The sequence below is a fragment of the Mycothermus thermophilus genome (assembly GCF_041956435.1).
Source record: "Mycothermus thermophilus strain CBS 625.91 unplaced genomic scaffold VTJ04scaffold_1, whole genome shotgun sequence".
Lineage (NCBI taxonomy): Eukaryota > Fungi > Ascomycota > Sordariomycetes > Sordariales > Chaetomiaceae > Mycothermus > Mycothermus thermophilus.
The window spans coordinates 3,670,725-3,686,533 of record NW_027191427.1 but is presented as its reverse complement, the minus strand read 5'-3'; the positions used below and the strand labels follow the sequence as shown (position 1 = coordinate 3,686,533).

Below are 15,809 nucleotides of genomic sequence, written 5' to 3'. Positions count from 1 at the left end.
AGCACGCTTATTGTAGATCACTAGCTCGTCCTCGTACATCCAGGTTTTTCCCCAACGCCGAACCAAAAATTGGTCGGTAGAGAAGGGTGGTTGCAGCCGGGGTTCGATTTGAAGAACTTGCTTTCTGCTTAGAAGCATGTTGAGTACAAAATGGCTTCGAATGTAGAACAGGCAGGGCGTTCTTCCATAACGACCATGACCCCAAGGGATGAGAACTATAACGGCAAGTTGATGCCCATCATCAGAAGGTTTAACGGCCAATAAAATGGCGTATGTGATTGGACGTAGCTGGGTAATTTTTGGGTCTTGCCAGTGAACGACCTCGTAGTCGACGTTATGAAAGACCGGAAGTGCGAGAACCACGCCCTGCCCAGAGACCGTGGGGTAATTTATCGCCCCAGTCGAAGGATGTCCCCCTGAAATATAAAAGGTTTCAGTGCCGCGCCAGGGTCTTAACCCTCCAGTCGCCTTGAAATCCTTTGGAGATTCGGCGAACAATTCATTCAGTCCAGACGTTGCTTTCGCCTCATCCCATTGGGCTTGCTCTATGAACACGGGCTCGGCCGGCCGTGCCAGATCCTCGAGTTCCAGTTCACGTCCGCAGCCACAATTTTTGTCGAAATCACCCCAAGCAAAGAGTGTATGGTCCAACGGATTGGACCTGAGAATTTCTTCCTGAAGCCGGCGGAATGCGCGCTTCCCCTCACCGTAGAGCAGGGGCATGTTGACATCGAAGATTCCAAGCAGACAATACGCCATGTCTTCGACGCGGGTCGTTGTGCGTCTTGAAGCCCAGGACATACGCTCCCCAACGCTGGCGCGCGATAGGGGTTGAGCATGCCGCAGGTATATCTTGTTGATGCCCGTTATCTCTGACAATACCCGAGACAGCTGCGATCTAGAGTCTATGTGGGTCCAGTTCTTCGCGTAGAACATGACTTCGCGAGGTGCCAGAAGCTCCTGCAGCGTCCACCCGCGGGTAAACCATCGGGCATTCTTTAGGTGGTCATAGTGACCTTGGTCGTAGGACAATTTGGCGAGGTCGAACCCAGTTAAGTGGCCATAGCGATATTGACGGTAGGCAAATGCGGCGTGGTCGACCACACGAGGTATATAAGGATCCACATCGACCAGAAATGCGTAGCACACAGCAGCTTGCTGATACCATCGGAACATGGAGTTGATTGCTTCAGACAGTTCAGTACTGCTTCGCTTGTCGATGCAACAGCTGATTCGGCGTCAGCCCAACATTCACCATCCGGGAATATTAATGTTGGCACATACGTATCGACCCAGGCCCAGAGGTAACCGTCCTTCTCCGCTTGCTTGCAACAGTAGTCAATCTTCCTGTAGCCCTTCTTGGCCGAAAGGGCCTCGGGCGAGAGTGTCTGGTAGTCCTCGAAGGACACCTCCTCTTCCCCCCAGGTGTGAGAGAGTATGGCGTATGGCTCGACATCGGCATCGGAGACAAATTCGTGGATCTTCCGGGTTTGCACGTTGATGAGTCTCATGATCTCATTATTGAAGCAAAATGACACATTCTCACAAACATTGACAAGAAACAGGGAGCTAGTAAGTAGAGAACTCGGTAGTAATTGTAGCGGCTGGTCATACGGTAGGTAAATAAAAATGCACGATGCCTCTGCGGTGTGAAGACTTCCCTTTCCTCACGCGCAACAAGGTCGTTCACAACCTGGACAAAATTCTCGTGACTTTTACGTTAAATCCGCTTCGGCTCACCCTACCTGACTTCTCTTCAGGCATAAGGCACTCCATGAACCCCGCATCTGATGAGCCTCATTCAGCCTAACTGTTCATCGCGCTGCCTCGGAGGCTGACAACGTGGCTGCAGAGACAGTGGCGGTAACAGTCTGCGTGATTGTGAGTGGTTGACACCCCGCATCACTCAGAGCAGAGGCAAGCGGGCCAGAGCAATCAGCACCCAGGACACGAAACCTCGACGTTTGCGCGTAGATGACATAAACATTCGTTCCGTTGATGGCGTTGCTGTGCCTCCGAGTCAGCCTGGTTTCCTTCACACGACTCCTCACAACATCAGGGGTGGACCCATACATCTGATATCCCCACGACGCATTCACATCGCACGGGATCGTGACATTGAACTCACCCGCCGTTGTCGGCAGATTGGCAGCGAGCTGGGTGTAGAACGGCGGCCAGTCAACAAAGTTGACAAGATACAGGCTGAGAGTGGCCGGGTCGGTGTCGACAAACCCCCAGCGGACAGGGTACGACTGGCCCTTTTGGAGATTTGCGTCGGCTTCGGGCTCAAGGAAGTGAATGGCCGAAGCTAGGGGGACCGCGGCGATGGCGGCGGTAAGGAGTGACAGGACATGCATCTTGACGATAGAACGAGTGTGGGATGGCAAGAGAGCGGCTATGCCCGTAGATCGAGCAAGTAAAAGAGTGACTGGTGAGCAGAAAGAGAGAAGAGAGGATGAGGAGAGAAATGACGGGAAATTTGGGATGTTGATTGGAATTTATTGCTTTTGTTTTGCATCGGAATCCAGAATCCAGAACACACCCGTCTCCGCTGCCCTATGAGGCGTGCTCCACGGCAGCGTTGGGATCATGCTTGTTGTCTACATCCATAACGGCATCAATGTCGGACGAACGATTGGTTCGATTACTCTGGTGGTGCCCCTTATCATCCGTCCCAGGGGTAATAAGGTCATAGATCATCGTATTCACACGCTTGACAGATGGAGCTACAAATACACATCCCGTTAGAACTGCCGGCCCGAACTACCTCCTCACCTCCACCAAGTACCTACTACCTCAACTTCCACTCCTCTCCACCCCTACCCCTTCCTCGCATGCGTCTTGTTCGCCGCCCTCGCCATCACCGGCGTCCCGCTCGTCGCCTTAATTGCCCACGACCAGTGCTTCTTCGGATCCTCCGCCAGCTTCCTCATCGACGGCAGATCCGTCGCGTGCGGGCCCGTCTCCCGCTCCAACGCGCCCACGGCCTCCCGCGCATACTCGCGCGCCTTCTCCTCGTTGCCAAACATGGAGTAAATCAGCGCCGCCCGAGTGTACGCCGGCGAGAGGTACGCGTCCAGCCGCTCTGCGAGGTACAGCTCGACCAGCTTGGCGCCCATCTCCGGGCGGATCCCCTCGCCGCGGGCGCGCGACATGAGCGTCTCGATCTCGTTCTCGAGTGCCTTGATCTGGCGGATGCGGTTGTCCGACGCGCCGGCCTCGTCCGGCGGCAAGGTGCACTGGCTGCAAGTGCATGTGAAACCCCATTCTTGCAGCTGGGAGAGGCGGTTGTCGCGCGTGTCTTTGCCGAAGATGTAGCTGATGGTGAGCTCCTCGCCCGGCTGGATGTCGCGGACGGCGACGGTGGTGTGGGTGATGTCGCGGATGCGGTAGTGGACGCTGGTGGCATGTTAGAAGGCCTTTCGTGACAAGGGCTTGAGAAGAGGCGGAACACTCACTTTGGCCGGCAGTCGTGGTTCATCTTGCTGACCTCGGGATACACGCCAAGGTGAGGGGAGTGCAAGTTCTCGCCGTCCACAAACACCCGGAACGAGTTCTTCTCGACCTTGTCGAACAGGGTGTCACCGATCTGACCGTAGAAGCGTGCTTTGGTGGCCGGGGGCAGCAACTCCGCTGCCTGCTTATACAGTTCCTCCCTCACTACGGGATCCAGGTCCATGTGCGGCTCTGATTGTATCAGCAAGGCTGGTGTCCGCTGCATGATGATTTCGCCTTTGCGGATGGTCCGGTTGGCGAACAACCCAGCCCCTTTCCCTGGGACCTGGGTTTCGTAGATAGCCCCTGGCTCGAGTCCGATGTTTGGCGGGAAAGACAGGCCGGCAACTACCGAAACAATTCGCTCTGAAGTGATCAGAGATAGGCCATCTCCAGCTTCTGGGTTGGAGTAGACGCAGAATTCTCCGTGGCATTGTTCTGGCCCAGTCCAGGGTTCTGGGAGATCATATTTTCGTGGCCTGGCCTTCTGCGAAGGTTTCCAGAGTTTCGGTTTTTCGTCCCCTGGTTGGGTTCTGGAAGTTGATATTGGCCTCGGTGCGGTGCAGGTGAGTTGATCGCGAATGAGAGGGCTCCACAGGCAGGAGGTTGTAGTATCAACAGCAGTCTGCAAGGCTGCTGCTAACCCAGCAGCCGATAAACCAGCAAGCAACGGCAGTGTAAACATCGTGAAACCTCCTGGGACCCGGACCTCAGGCAGGACCTCAGCTTAGGAGTGGGTGAACCAGATAGATAGATGTAAGGTGCTTGGAGAGAATTCACTTGGCTTTCCAACAGGTTATGAACCACCAGACCCAGCATCGCGGACAGGGAAGTAGCCAAAGTGGAACGTGGCCAGTGACGGGGTTGACATTTGCCTAAATCTTGCTGAAGCAAACCGTGCCGCAACCAGTGCAGCAATCGGACGAAACATCTCCAGGCTTGGTAGCCAAACAGCGTAGCAGGCCAAGACGACATTAATATATAACTGCCGTAGTACTGGGATATCTGTACCTGCACCGAAGTATTAACACTATAGATGACGGAACATTGATCCCTCATCGTTCTGAGACTTTGCGCTACAGGTAACACTTCGAGCGGGCATCTCCTTTCATGACGATTTCAAGACATGTAAAGCGCACTCTTGACGTGTTGAAACACATACCAGCAACTCTAGATATGGCTCAGGTTATGGTAGCAGCACGCAACCTTCGGGAACTCATATACATATACCCTTCCTCGTTGTCCAACATTCCAAATAGAATGTCTGGGTCCGATACTAAAGCTTAAAGCACTAGGTATAAAAACAACGACGGAAGTATTAATTTAAACAAGCAAGAGAAGAAAATTATAACAAAACAAACAGGAAAATAAACAACAAACCCAAGATAACCCCCAGAAACAGCACGCCTACTCGTTGAAAGTTGTATCCCTACATCAGCAATCACACGAAACCCACGAGCCTTCAAAACTCAACGCTTCCAACAACTCCCTTCGACCACTACTCTCCCTACCTAACGCCTCGTAACAGCAAATACCTCATACCTTTCATTATCGCTCAAATACACCCTTTCCTCCTCTTCCTCATCTGACCCACCCTCCGGTTCCCTCGCCAACCACCAACCCAAAACCTCCTCCTCCTGCTCACGCTCACGCTCACAAGCCGGGCAGCGCACCATCGCCGACCCATCATCATTCCCCGTCTGCGGCGGCATCTGCCTGCTCCCCGACACCCATCTGAGGAATGACACGAACCGACCCGGTGAATACCACGCCGGCTGCTGCTCGCTGTGGCGGTCGCAGTGTGGACAGGCCCCGCCCGGCCTGTTGTCGGTCGTTTGTCCCCGTCGGAGGTCCGGGGGTGGCTGTGGGATGTGCCAGCTTCGCGGCCGATAGTTTGGCGGACGCTCTGGTCCACTGTTGTTGTTGTCCCATCGATGAGAGGAGGGAGAGGAGAAGCGCGAGGGTCGTGGGTATGTCGGAGTGATAATAGGGCTGCTGCGGTGTCCCGAGGTGGTGGAGCGGGGGATTGGGGTATTATTGTTCATGAATACCCGGGTTCGGGGTTGGTGGGTGGTGTGGTGCGTGGTGACTGTGACGGAGGTTTGGCGATGGAGGGTGGGGGAAGGGGTTGGGACAGTGGAGCGGAGGGAGGTGGTGGTTGTGTTGGCAGGGGAGTGAGTGAAGGATACGGTTGGGCAGAGGGGTGGAAGGGGTTCGCTTGCCCGACGAGGGACGGTTGATGAAGGAGGAGATGGGGTCGTGTGGTCGTCGTCGTCCTCATCGTCATCTTCCTCGTCATCTTCGCTGGGGATGTGGTTGTTTGCAGGGCCTTGCTCAGAGGTTGGTTGGTGTTCCGCGTTGACTGACACTACAGGCGTCTCTTCCTGACCGTTCGAGGACGACGGCCGATGGGCCTGCGTGTTATGACCCTCCTGGGACGTTTGGCCCTGTTCGCGGTGTTGCTGGGCCCGAAGTTCCCTGGCCCAACGACGCAGCTCAACCAGCAGGAGCATGGCCGAGACCGCAATCTCCCATATCTCCTCCCCCGGATCACCAACATCTGGAGTATTCTCGACTATCATCTTTCCCGGCGCGCGGACTTCACCCTGCCTCGACCTCGTTGCCAGCTGGTGAACATGCAGGACACCGTATCTGACGATATCCCCGTTGCAAAACCGGACGGGCTCGAGGAACTTGTTGCACCGGATACAGTCCGGGCAGGCACTGGTTTGGTAGTTCTCGCAGTGGGAGCAGACGGGCGTCTCCTGACCGTTGTCTCGCCGGATCCTCCAACCCCAGTTGTGCCCTCGGATGTTGTAACAGGCGCAACACCACATGAGCGGCTCTTCCAGCCTGCTGGGCATGAGGTTCTCCCCAGCGGCCGTCATGACTTCCTCCTTTTGCGCGTTGAGGAGGACGACGTTGGGGTTAATCGGAGCACCACAACCCGTGCGTGAACAATGCGGACGGTAGTTCTTTCGGTCCCCAGTCAGTTCAATCAGGTTGAAGCAGTCAAAGCAATCATGTGGCGGACAGCCGGCCAAGCACTTCCACCACAGCGGGAACACCTTGTGATGACAGTGCAGCCAGCAAATGGTTGCACGGCACTTCAGAACGAGGTGTCTGCCGTGGGCAGGGTGGTTGGTAAAGGGGTCGAGAAGGAAATCCCGCAAGTTACGGAACTCGAAGGGTCCTTGGTCAGGGGTGTTGCCCAACAAGTAGGTGAGCTTGGGTTCCTCAGGATCGTCGCCCACCGTCGTGGCATCGTCAAGGCTGTTTGGAGGGGAGAACCGCATGAAATCCCATTGGTCGAGCTGGTTGGGACGTCCCGAGGCAAAGTCGGGGACATTGTCAAAGGGGGGAGGTCGGGGACCGGTGAGTTGGGAGTAGGTCGGTAGCTGGCTATCGCCGTCGCCTTCACGTATGTCGGGGTCTTGAGACATGGTGAATAGGGGTTCACAGGACTTGGTTGGTAGACTTAGAGTTACGGTTCGCAATGGCTCAGGGGCAGACTCACTGGAAATGCAACGCTGCTCTTTATAGTGTGAGAATAGGAGTTCGTTGATGATTTCATGACTAGAACGTGGTGACAACGCAGGAACCTGAAAATACAATCCCATCTCACTCCCTGAGCTGTCGGTACTTTCTTGCAACCAGAGTCACCTTCCCTGCTGGTTCTTGCGGGCTCGTGTTAGGACGACGGCATCCAAGGCGTGACGGAGCGCGCTCCGCCATGGCCACATGCTAAGGTGACCCGGTATTGGAGGGACAGTGTTGACTGGGCAGTTCATGAACATTGGAGGCTGGCAGTGACTCCCCATCCCATATGTATGAATGGCATTGTTCAGACGAGTTGAGTCCATAACCCAAAATGGTCGTCGGTCAGGACCCTATGGCGCCTCATTGTATCTGTCGTCACAAAGCCAACAAAGACCAGTTCGGCTTTCCGTAGATCAGACATATCAATGTCAACAGATGTTTAAGGTGGAAAGGTCCTTGCAGAGTTTCACGCCTTCACCGAGGGGACCTTGTGGCCACCAACCTGTTGTCCCTGACTCAATCCCTCCTGGAATACGGCCAATGATGACAACAAAACAAAGTGTGCTAGTATTGGGAAAACCTGAGATATGCAATTTCCAACTACCTGAACATTGTCCCGAGATTCCTTCGCCAAAGAACCAAACCATCATGAGTGACGTTACCTGTACAATTCCTCCTTACCCTCTGCCCTTCCTTACCGATCCAGCAAAGCCAAGTCATTCTTGAACCCCGTCACCATTGTGTACCCCAACTCCGCAGCCTCGAGGCTGCGTTGCGCCATCTCCTTGTGTCCCAGAGCCTCATACGCCTCGGCCAACCTCCGCAGCGCCTTGACAACGTGGAGGCTCATCAGCGTCGTGTTACCCGATTGTGAGTACACGTCGCGCGGGTCCCAGACCTCGGTCTCCTCGGGGACGCGGAACCCAAAGTTCCTCAGCACCTTGAGAGCGTACTTGACCACCTTGGCGTGGTTCTTGCGTCCGCGGTGGGCGCCAACGAGCCAGTTGCACGGGTAGATGAGAGTGAGCCGGGGCATGCCCTCGCCGTAGACGCTGGGCTCGTGCGCATCCTCCAGCTGCCGGGCTAGCTTGTCGACGGCGCGGATCGACGCATCCGGGATGAGCTCGCGGCTGGGGAGTTTCTTGTTGCACAGCTTCTCGACCGCGGCCAACAACTCCTTGCGCTTGGCAAGGTTGGCCTCGGGGGATTTCCGCTCGGTGGTGCACATGTCGCAGTCGCACTCGAAGCCCCACCCTTCACGCTGCTGCAACGCGCGAATGTCGGGCAGCGACTTGACCGGCACGTACTGGTGGAACAGCTCCTCGCCGGCCTTGATGTCACGCGTGGCGCGGCTGATGAGCATGTCGCCGATGAACGAGCGCATCGTGTTGGCGACACAGCTGTGGTTGAGCGTCGCTGCGTGCACCCACAGGCCCTTGGCCATGCGGCCCTCGACGCGGTTCGGGCGCGTGTCCGAGAGCGTCGTCCGCGGGGCGCTGAAGCAGTTGGTTGTGCGGATCGACTCGAGGAGGAAGACGTCGACGACGGGAACGCCGTCCACGATGGTCCCCTCCTGTCCGCTGCGCTCGTATTTGCCGGGGTACAGTTCCAGGACTTGTTTCGAGAGGGATGGGTTCTCGCACAGCTGGCGGACCATGAGTGCGTAAAGCGCCGCGGATGCCCGCGACGGGTCGTACTGGTTGGGCATGAGGATGGCCTTCTCGACGAAAATCACCTCGCCGGCTTTGATGTCGCGCGTGGCGAACAGGCCGCGGCCGTGATGCGGCGAGGGGCCGATGCGGGTGTTGCGCAGAAAACTGGCGCGGTCAAGGTGGACGTGGGTGGCGGTCAGGGACGCGGCCATCTCGTCAAAGTCGTACTCGCCCGTCTCCTCTTCGCGCAGGCGCGCCGCGCACCGCGCGTGCTCCTTCTTCACGCCATCGTGAGTCGGGTTGAGCTCGAGCGCCTTGCTCAGCAGTTCCATGCTCTCGGTGTAGTTGCAGAGGCCGTACGCGGCGCGCCCGGCGTTGTAGTAGGCTTTCCAGTCCTGAGGTCCTCCCGTGCGCGAGGCCAGCGCGTCCGCCTTGGCCGTGTCATAGCGGCCCAAGATCAGGTTCACACCGGCCCTCTTGGTGTAGATGGGCGCCTTGAAAGCGTCATCTTCGGATGCCTCAATGGCTTCCGTGTAGCTAAGAAAGTTAGCTCCAATGCTACGCGATGATCAGATCGAAGTTCTCCTCAAGAACTCACCAAAACACCGCCGTGGGGTAGTCCTTCTCAATAAACGCATGGTCGCCAGCCGTCTTCCACTCCTCGGCGGACTTGAGCAGCGGACCCAGCCGCAACGGCTCCGGGATGATAGGATCGGTGAAGCGGAGGAGGATGACATCCGAAGGGTGGTCCACGCAGATGATGAAGTCGTTCTCGGAGCCGTTGTTCTTGTAATACGGCTCCTTGACGGCGATAACACAACCCTCCGGCACTCCCGACAGAATGGAGGAGTCCGGCTGGTTGTAGATGGCGAGCTTGTCGGCATTGCCAAACTCGTCCTCCACGATGCTCACGGCGCCAGCCCCGAGGAACGGCGCGCTCACCGCCTTGACGATGATGCCCTTGCCGCGGTGATGAGTCTCTGGGCGGAGCTCGCTGAGTGGGATCTGGGAGTCTGGTTAGAGTCATTGATTCTGGTATTTATGAAGAAGGGTGAGTCGCTCAACGGCTTACAATCTCGAGCTCCCGAATGGACTTGGTCGATGCAGGATATGCCTCAGACAGGATTGGCTGTTTTACTGGCCTCGGCGCATCTGGTGAGTTGTCTTGGGTCTTGAGGTAGGCTTGGTGAGTTTTCAGGAGCTCTTCCTTGGTCAACCTCTTGAAGGTGACCCTCTTGGTGGTTGAAGGTGAAGTCGCCGGGGGCGCGTCCGTGGTCACGGGCAAGCCGGGAGCGGGGACAACAACAGCCATTTTGTCCGGTGGGTATCGTTATTGCTGGATGTTTCAATGGAAGATAATGTCGTCCCAGTGTGAGCAGACGACGGCGATGTCTCAAGAGGGTAAGAATTCGATGACGACAACCCCAATGACACCCGGAGATAATGACAGATGTGTCGTCCCCAACATTGAGACGACAAGCCGATGTTAAGTGAACGACACGCACGGGATCTTGAAGGCAAGGTGGCATTCTCGGAACGTCAAGAGCCGCAACTCATTCTGCCCTAGTGGGCTTTGGGGTTAGCTAGTATTACCCGTGCTCCCGAAACTTAATGCACCAGCGGGGAATGCGGAGATGCCATTCAGGGGTTCCGGCGCTCAACGGTCGCCAAGATGTTACCTCTTTGGGAAATTTCTGGGCAACGGTTGCGGGCTTGTCATGCGGTCCGGGCCGGTTGCATAAGTAACGGGCAATGTTTGTGAGGTGCCAGGTAGGTAGCGAGGTCAACGCCGTGAACGCCGCTGCTGGCGGTTAGGCCACATCGTAATATCTTCGCTGCGCGCGGGGTCAAGGGGTATTTGTTCAGGGAGACCTGTCCTCGTCCACGATGCGATCTCGTCGAGTTTCCTTCTGGGTTTCCTGACAAGCCTCTCTCCAAACCCCCTACACCTGGCCTCGCGCTGCCTGATCAGATCCTCAATCGTCTTTTCCGCCTTCTCTCCTCCCTGTCCGTGGCTTGGCTCTTCTTTGTCTTCGTTCTGTTTCTCGATATTGACCGCTGTAATGAAGTCTCTGCCACCATGTTGCATGAGAAGTTGTCTGACTAGGTCTGGGTTAACTTCTCCGGCATGACGTAGCACTGGGTATACTGAGTGACAGCATGTGCGAGAAGGCTGATTCGCAATGTTCAGCGGGCTCCGGCCGCGGAACTGCTGCAAGCCCCTCAGACTCGGGCCGTGACTCGGTGTTCCGATCTCACCCTGTGGGTCTCCCATGTCATTGGGGTCAACCCCGGCCTCAAGAAGAAGGCGGACGGCTTCGAGGTCCCACATCGCCGCTGCGATCTGCAGGGCTCCGACCGCATAGCCGGGAACGGTGGATTTTGCTCCGAGTTGCAGGAGCCGTTTGATGAGACGACAGCTTGGGCAGGATCCTCCATGACTGTAAAAGTGGCTGATGTGGTGGTTTGCGGTGACATACAACATAATTGTCGAAGGATCAAACTGTCCCGCGGCGTAGTCTAACATGTCATACAGCCCTCGACAGAGATCTAGCGACTCGCCCGGTGTGAGCTGGGCATAGTACTCCAACGCGGTACCCTGAAAAGAAATCGCGGCCAGGGTCCGGCTCAGGTCCTCGACTTCAAGGAAGAAGCCGCGCGGGGAAAACTTGATGTCAATCACAGAGGCCAAGTCGGCGCTGGATCTGCCCAGGGATTCGAGAAAGCCTCGTGCGAGATGGCCGCTTTCGTTTGCTTGCAACAGCCGCAACAGGAGCGGAAGATGCGGGAGGGGAGGTGGCGACAACATCTTGACCTTGTATGCTCGATAAACCATCGGGGTACTCGCCCGGTGCGGGCATCCGCGGAACTCTTCGGTAGGTGACCAGAAATAATTACCCATTGTGCTTGTTGGACATGCCTCCAGGAATCTCGCAGCTGCGCCAAACCACGGCTCGCTCTGAAGGACTGACGAGGATGAAATGAGCCGCTGAGCATGCCGGTATAACAGGGCCGCGGCAGAGAAAACACAGTACCTGTCAAAGTCTGTGTATATCTCTGGGCCCAACTTGTCCTCCACCATTTCGCCCCAGCGAGGCGCGCTTGCAGCTGCTGTGTCAAACAGGATTACCGCATGCTCCTTCAACGCCTCGTTCTTATCATCCAACGCCAACACGGCAGCCGGTCCTTCCCTGAGCCTCTCTGACTCCAAGAATTCCACGGCAGTGTAGTGGGCGAACGACACGACCTCGACCTCCCCTAGAACGTCCCGGGTTTCGTACTTCCAGTCGCGTACCTCGGACCTCGACACGCTCAGAAAACACCCACACCATTCCCTCAGCAGCTCCGCATCCCATACATATCTCTCCAACTCCTCTGCTCTCTTCGGATCTTCCTTCGCCAAGCTTAGCCTCACGGCACGAAAGAGGATTTCGCATGACACCTCCGCCAGGTTCAGCCCGTACCCCCGGCAGCAAGGTGCGGTAGCGTCGGAACTGGCACGCCCGTCGGCGCGCTGGACGATTCTGTGAGTCCGAATCCAACTGAGAACATGGCGTACAAAGACGCGGGCGTCTTCGGGTACTTCGGCGAACGCGCGCTCATATGTCTCGTAAAGAGTGCGCGGCAGGTTGGACAGCGCGGCGTGGATCACGGCAGGCTCAGGACGCAGTCGCTCCAGGGCAGCGAGCTGACAAACCACCCAACGAAACATCCCGTTTGCCTGAGAGGAGAGCACCGAAACCACCTCGTCCCGTACGCTCTCGGGCCACTTCTTGATCCTGGGGTTGTCGTTCACCCTCGCGCGAGCGTACTTCTCAATGTCCTGGGTGAGGAACTCGTTGGTCATGGATATCGGTTTCGAGATGGGCTTCATGACTTCTTCGATGTCGACGTACTCCCGACTGGTGGCGAGCAGGCGTACCCGTTTGACGATCTCCGGTTGTGAGGCCATCTGGCTGAGGACGCGGAGCAGGCTCGCTCTCTCGAGGCTTTCGTCGAGGGCGTCAATGATGATGTACACCTTCTCAAACAGCCCAAGCATGTTCACAAGAACGCTTATCAGCTGTCGAGGGGTGGGTTGCCCGGCTCGGCGGTAAAGCTTGCGGAGATAAGGGGTGATATTGTCAATATTGCGGCAGAGTTCCAGCAACACCCACCTCAGGAACGGAGCCGCCTCGTCCTGCGCATGGCCGTAGAAGCAGTAGTAGTATACGCAGGCGTACTTGGGCCGAGGCTCGCAGTACGCCTTGACCCTCTCGATCAGGTGCGACACGAGGACGGTCTTACCAGCCCCAGGGATGCCGCTGATCCAGAGGGTCGGGGTGTCCTTTTTCAGCCAGGACTTCCATTCTGAACAGCGAAAGACCCATTCCCCGGTGCCAGGCTCGTAGCAGTCCTGGGACTTCTCGTGCAGACTAGTAGGGTCCGTGAGGAGAAGCCAGTTCAGGATCTCTCTCTTCTCGTTGTCTAAGGAACTATTAATAGTCATCTTCAACCTGCTGCCAGGACCACGTACCATCCATGGTATTGAGGAGGTCCTCAGTGTCCATCTTGATGTCTCTCACTTGCTTCCTGGTGCGAAAGGGTGCATGAGTAACAGGACAACATGTACTTCCTTTTGGAAACAAGGACTTACGAAGTATCAAGCTTCAGCGCGAAGTTGAACTGGTGTATGTAGCTGTCCAGTTCACTGAGGAGAACTTTCACTCGCTGCTCTTTCAAGAGCCACCTCGACAACAAGATAAGCTTTCTGAATCTCGACTTTGTCGCAAGAAACTCAAGAGACGGAAGTATGTCCTCGATCTCTTGGATGGCACGTTTGCATCCGGTTATCGAATCCTGATCATGATTTTGACGGGTGAGTGCTTCAAGGGGCGACGGAGTGCGGCGGGTTGATATCTGAAGCTCTAGGTCCTCTACCAGGGGTTGTAGGGTTGTTACCGTTGTCAATAGGATGCGTAGGCCTGAGGGAGCATCTTGGTAGAGCTCATGGAGCCGATTGAGAATAACCACAACCTTTTGAACGGCATGGATGACGGCAAAAATGTTGGCAGCGACGCCTAAACCCTCCATGATGGCGCTAAGTCATGACACAACTAGAAGTATATGCGGCGAAGAAAGAGCGAAGGCCAACAAGAGACAGTCCAGGGACCTATAATCATCCTGAGATCCCCCCTCGCCTTTATCCTGGCGGAAGGGGGCAAGGAGCTCCAGTCCATGTCTCGCAGCATATACCTTTTCCTGGCTCATGCCCGAGCGTTCAAGGAATCGACGAAACACCACGCTGTGCCACAACATCCTGCAAGTAGCCGGAGAGAAGGTGTTACGACCATTCGTTCTGGATCACCGCACCAAGGCAGAGAGAGGCTGTGGCGTATCACATGCTCAGAAGAATGGGTCAGACTTATTTATAGTCTACTGTAAAGTCCTGGATGTGGCATCACCATACATCTGCAAGACCATGAACTGCCGAGCCTCAGATATGCTGTCTATGTCTATGCTGCCCCAGATATGATGCCTGTCCCAGCTTCATATGTGTCGTGAAAAGGACTACAATTATTTTCCTTAGCTAGGCATGGGCGGTAAGACGTCAACAAAGACACGCGACCTCTACCCAAAAGTATCGAACCTAACTGTCACACATGCAGTCCACAAGCTCCTCGTCGACATAGCAACCGCCCTTCCGGTGCTCCGTTCCATCTCGAACCTCGTTCGAGGACAGCGCTACGTACGACGGACGGCGACATCGCACGGCCCTGTTCGAGGCTGCTCTTGTCACCTAAGAACTGGCCGCCTTGGCGGGTCTCCGCATGATAACGGTGCGCAGAACACCGTCGGGCGCGGGCCCAGCAATCTCGACGGCGTTGTTTTCTCCCCAGTTTCCATCACTGCTAGTTTTGGAAACACCCCACCGCTCGGTGAGGTTGAGATCGTGGACGTCGACGTCCTGGTACCCAAACTTCCTGTAGACCTTATACCCAACAGGTGAGGCCTCAACCCATGAAGGTAAACCCAGGCTGTCGGCGTAGTCAACGCCCCATTTGACGAGGGCCGAGCCCGCCCCGAGGCGTTGCCTGTCCGGCTTGCAAGCGAGAATGCCGAGGTCTGGAACATAAGTCAGGGCTGTCTGTCGACAGACTGGTCAGAGGGGTTTGGGATGACTCTTACTGAAGCTAGCTTCTCCTTTGTCGTGCTGGTGTGTTTTCCGCCTCATGTCACCAATGAAAGCATTGACGACTTCAATGTTACAGTCGTCGCCGAACTCGTCAGCGGTGATGTTGAAGGTCATGGCTTTCCACTCCTCTTCGGGCATGGGTTCGGCTTGGAGTGACCACTTCGCAAAGGCGACGATCTCAGGGGCACCATCCTCCGGCAGGTACTCGGCCACATACAGGAAGGGCTTCCGTTTTGGAGGGTTTCCGTTGGTGGCGGCCCATGGGGCGATCCGTTGGCCAAACCTCCGCTTTGACTCTTCCGACGGACCGCCAGGATACATGAGATGATCGATGGCGAAGTTGAATGCGCTGAAGTGGACGTCGACAATGGCATCCAGGTCCGCTGGAGTGGCTTCGCGGACACGGATCCGGGGATTGGGCGAGGAATTGGCCATGGCTGTGTTTGCTTGTGTTCGTTTCCCGAACTATTTTCGCGATTGTTTGCTGGGTGTGTGTGTGACAAGAGGGTCAATGGGAATTGGAAGCAGCCCGGCTATCGCTTGTCTCAAGAATATCTAGCAAGAAAACGGCAGCCTTGCGCGACGTGCCCGGGAGATGACTCAGTCGGGCAAAGACCTCGGTGGACTGCAGGGCCGACTGCGCCTCGCATTCCTCGGATGCATTGAGACTCCAGTCCGCAAAAGCCCGGGACTTCTGCGCTAAGTTCAGAGGTCAAGGAAAGGTCAAGAAGCCGGCGCCGTGGGTTAGCGGGGCCGAGGGCTTTCCCGGAAAGGAAGGACGTCGATGTCCCAATCCGCCGGGTCCACATTCGGAGCTGTCATAACAGGTCATGGCATTCTTCAACTCTCTGCTTTCCGACCCGGCAATTGATATGAAGGTCACGGGCAAATGAAACCCCGAGAAAGTAGGTTGCTAAATGAGCCGTCTATGATTATATGCTCGAGGT

The 15,809-nt window shown here is 56.1% G+C and overlaps 6 protein-coding genes across 6 annotated transcripts; all 6 read right to left on the bottom strand.

Moving 5' to 3' along the window:
• Positions 1-334: 334 nt before the first annotated feature.
• VTJ04DRAFT_1362 (uncharacterized protein) lies at positions 335-1,511 on the bottom strand (the record flags this gene model as incomplete). Its single annotated transcript, XM_069359041.1, has 3 exons — positions 335-416; positions 497-1,228; positions 1,285-1,511. The coding sequence occupies 3 exons, from the start codon at positions 1,509-1,511 to the stop codon at positions 335-337; spliced, it is 1,041 nt and encodes a 346-aa protein (XP_069223970.1).
• Positions 1,512-1,814: 303 nt separating this feature from the next.
• On the bottom strand, positions 1,815-2,357 carry VTJ04DRAFT_1361 (uncharacterized protein; the record flags this gene model as incomplete). Its single annotated transcript, XM_069359040.1, has 2 exons — positions 1,815-2,007; positions 2,074-2,357. 2 exons carry the CDS (start codon positions 2,355-2,357, stop codon positions 1,815-1,817), a joined length of 477 nt encoding a protein of 158 aa, XP_069223969.1.
• Positions 2,358-2,819: 462 nt separating this feature from the next.
• VTJ04DRAFT_1360 (uncharacterized protein) lies at positions 2,820-3,721 on the bottom strand (the record flags this gene model as incomplete). Its single annotated transcript, XM_069359039.1, has 2 exons — positions 2,820-3,399; positions 3,459-3,721. 2 exons carry the CDS (start codon positions 3,719-3,721, stop codon positions 2,820-2,822), a joined length of 843 nt encoding a protein of 280 aa, XP_069223968.1.
• Positions 3,722-5,006: 1,285 nt separating this feature from the next.
• Positions 5,007-6,938, bottom strand: VTJ04DRAFT_1359 (uncharacterized protein; the record flags this gene model as incomplete). Its single annotated transcript, XM_069359037.1, has 1 exon — positions 5,007-6,938. The coding sequence occupies one exon, from the start codon at positions 6,936-6,938 to the stop codon at positions 5,007-5,009; it is 1,932 nt and encodes a 643-aa protein (XP_069223967.1).
• Positions 6,939-7,729: 791 nt separating this feature from the next.
• VTJ04DRAFT_1358 (uncharacterized protein) lies at positions 7,730-9,999 on the bottom strand (the record flags this gene model as incomplete). The annotated part of the gene is made up of 3 exons (XM_069359036.1): positions 7,730-9,224; positions 9,286-9,692; positions 9,760-9,999. The coding sequence occupies 3 exons, from the start codon at positions 9,997-9,999 to the stop codon at positions 7,730-7,732; spliced, it is 2,142 nt and encodes a 713-aa protein (XP_069223966.1).
• Positions 10,000-10,470: 471 nt separating this feature from the next.
• VTJ04DRAFT_1357 (uncharacterized protein) lies at positions 10,471-15,297 on the bottom strand (the record flags this gene model as incomplete). Its single annotated transcript, XM_069359035.1, has 9 exons — positions 10,471-10,745; positions 10,845-11,107; positions 11,168-12,201; positions 12,247-13,154; positions 13,204-13,259; positions 13,324-13,433; positions 14,420-14,466; positions 14,520-14,792; positions 14,856-15,297. The coding sequence occupies 9 exons, from the start codon at positions 15,295-15,297 to the stop codon at positions 10,471-10,473; spliced, it is 3,408 nt and encodes a 1,135-aa protein (XP_069223965.1).
• Between the last annotated feature and the right edge of the window lie 512 nt (positions 15,298-15,809).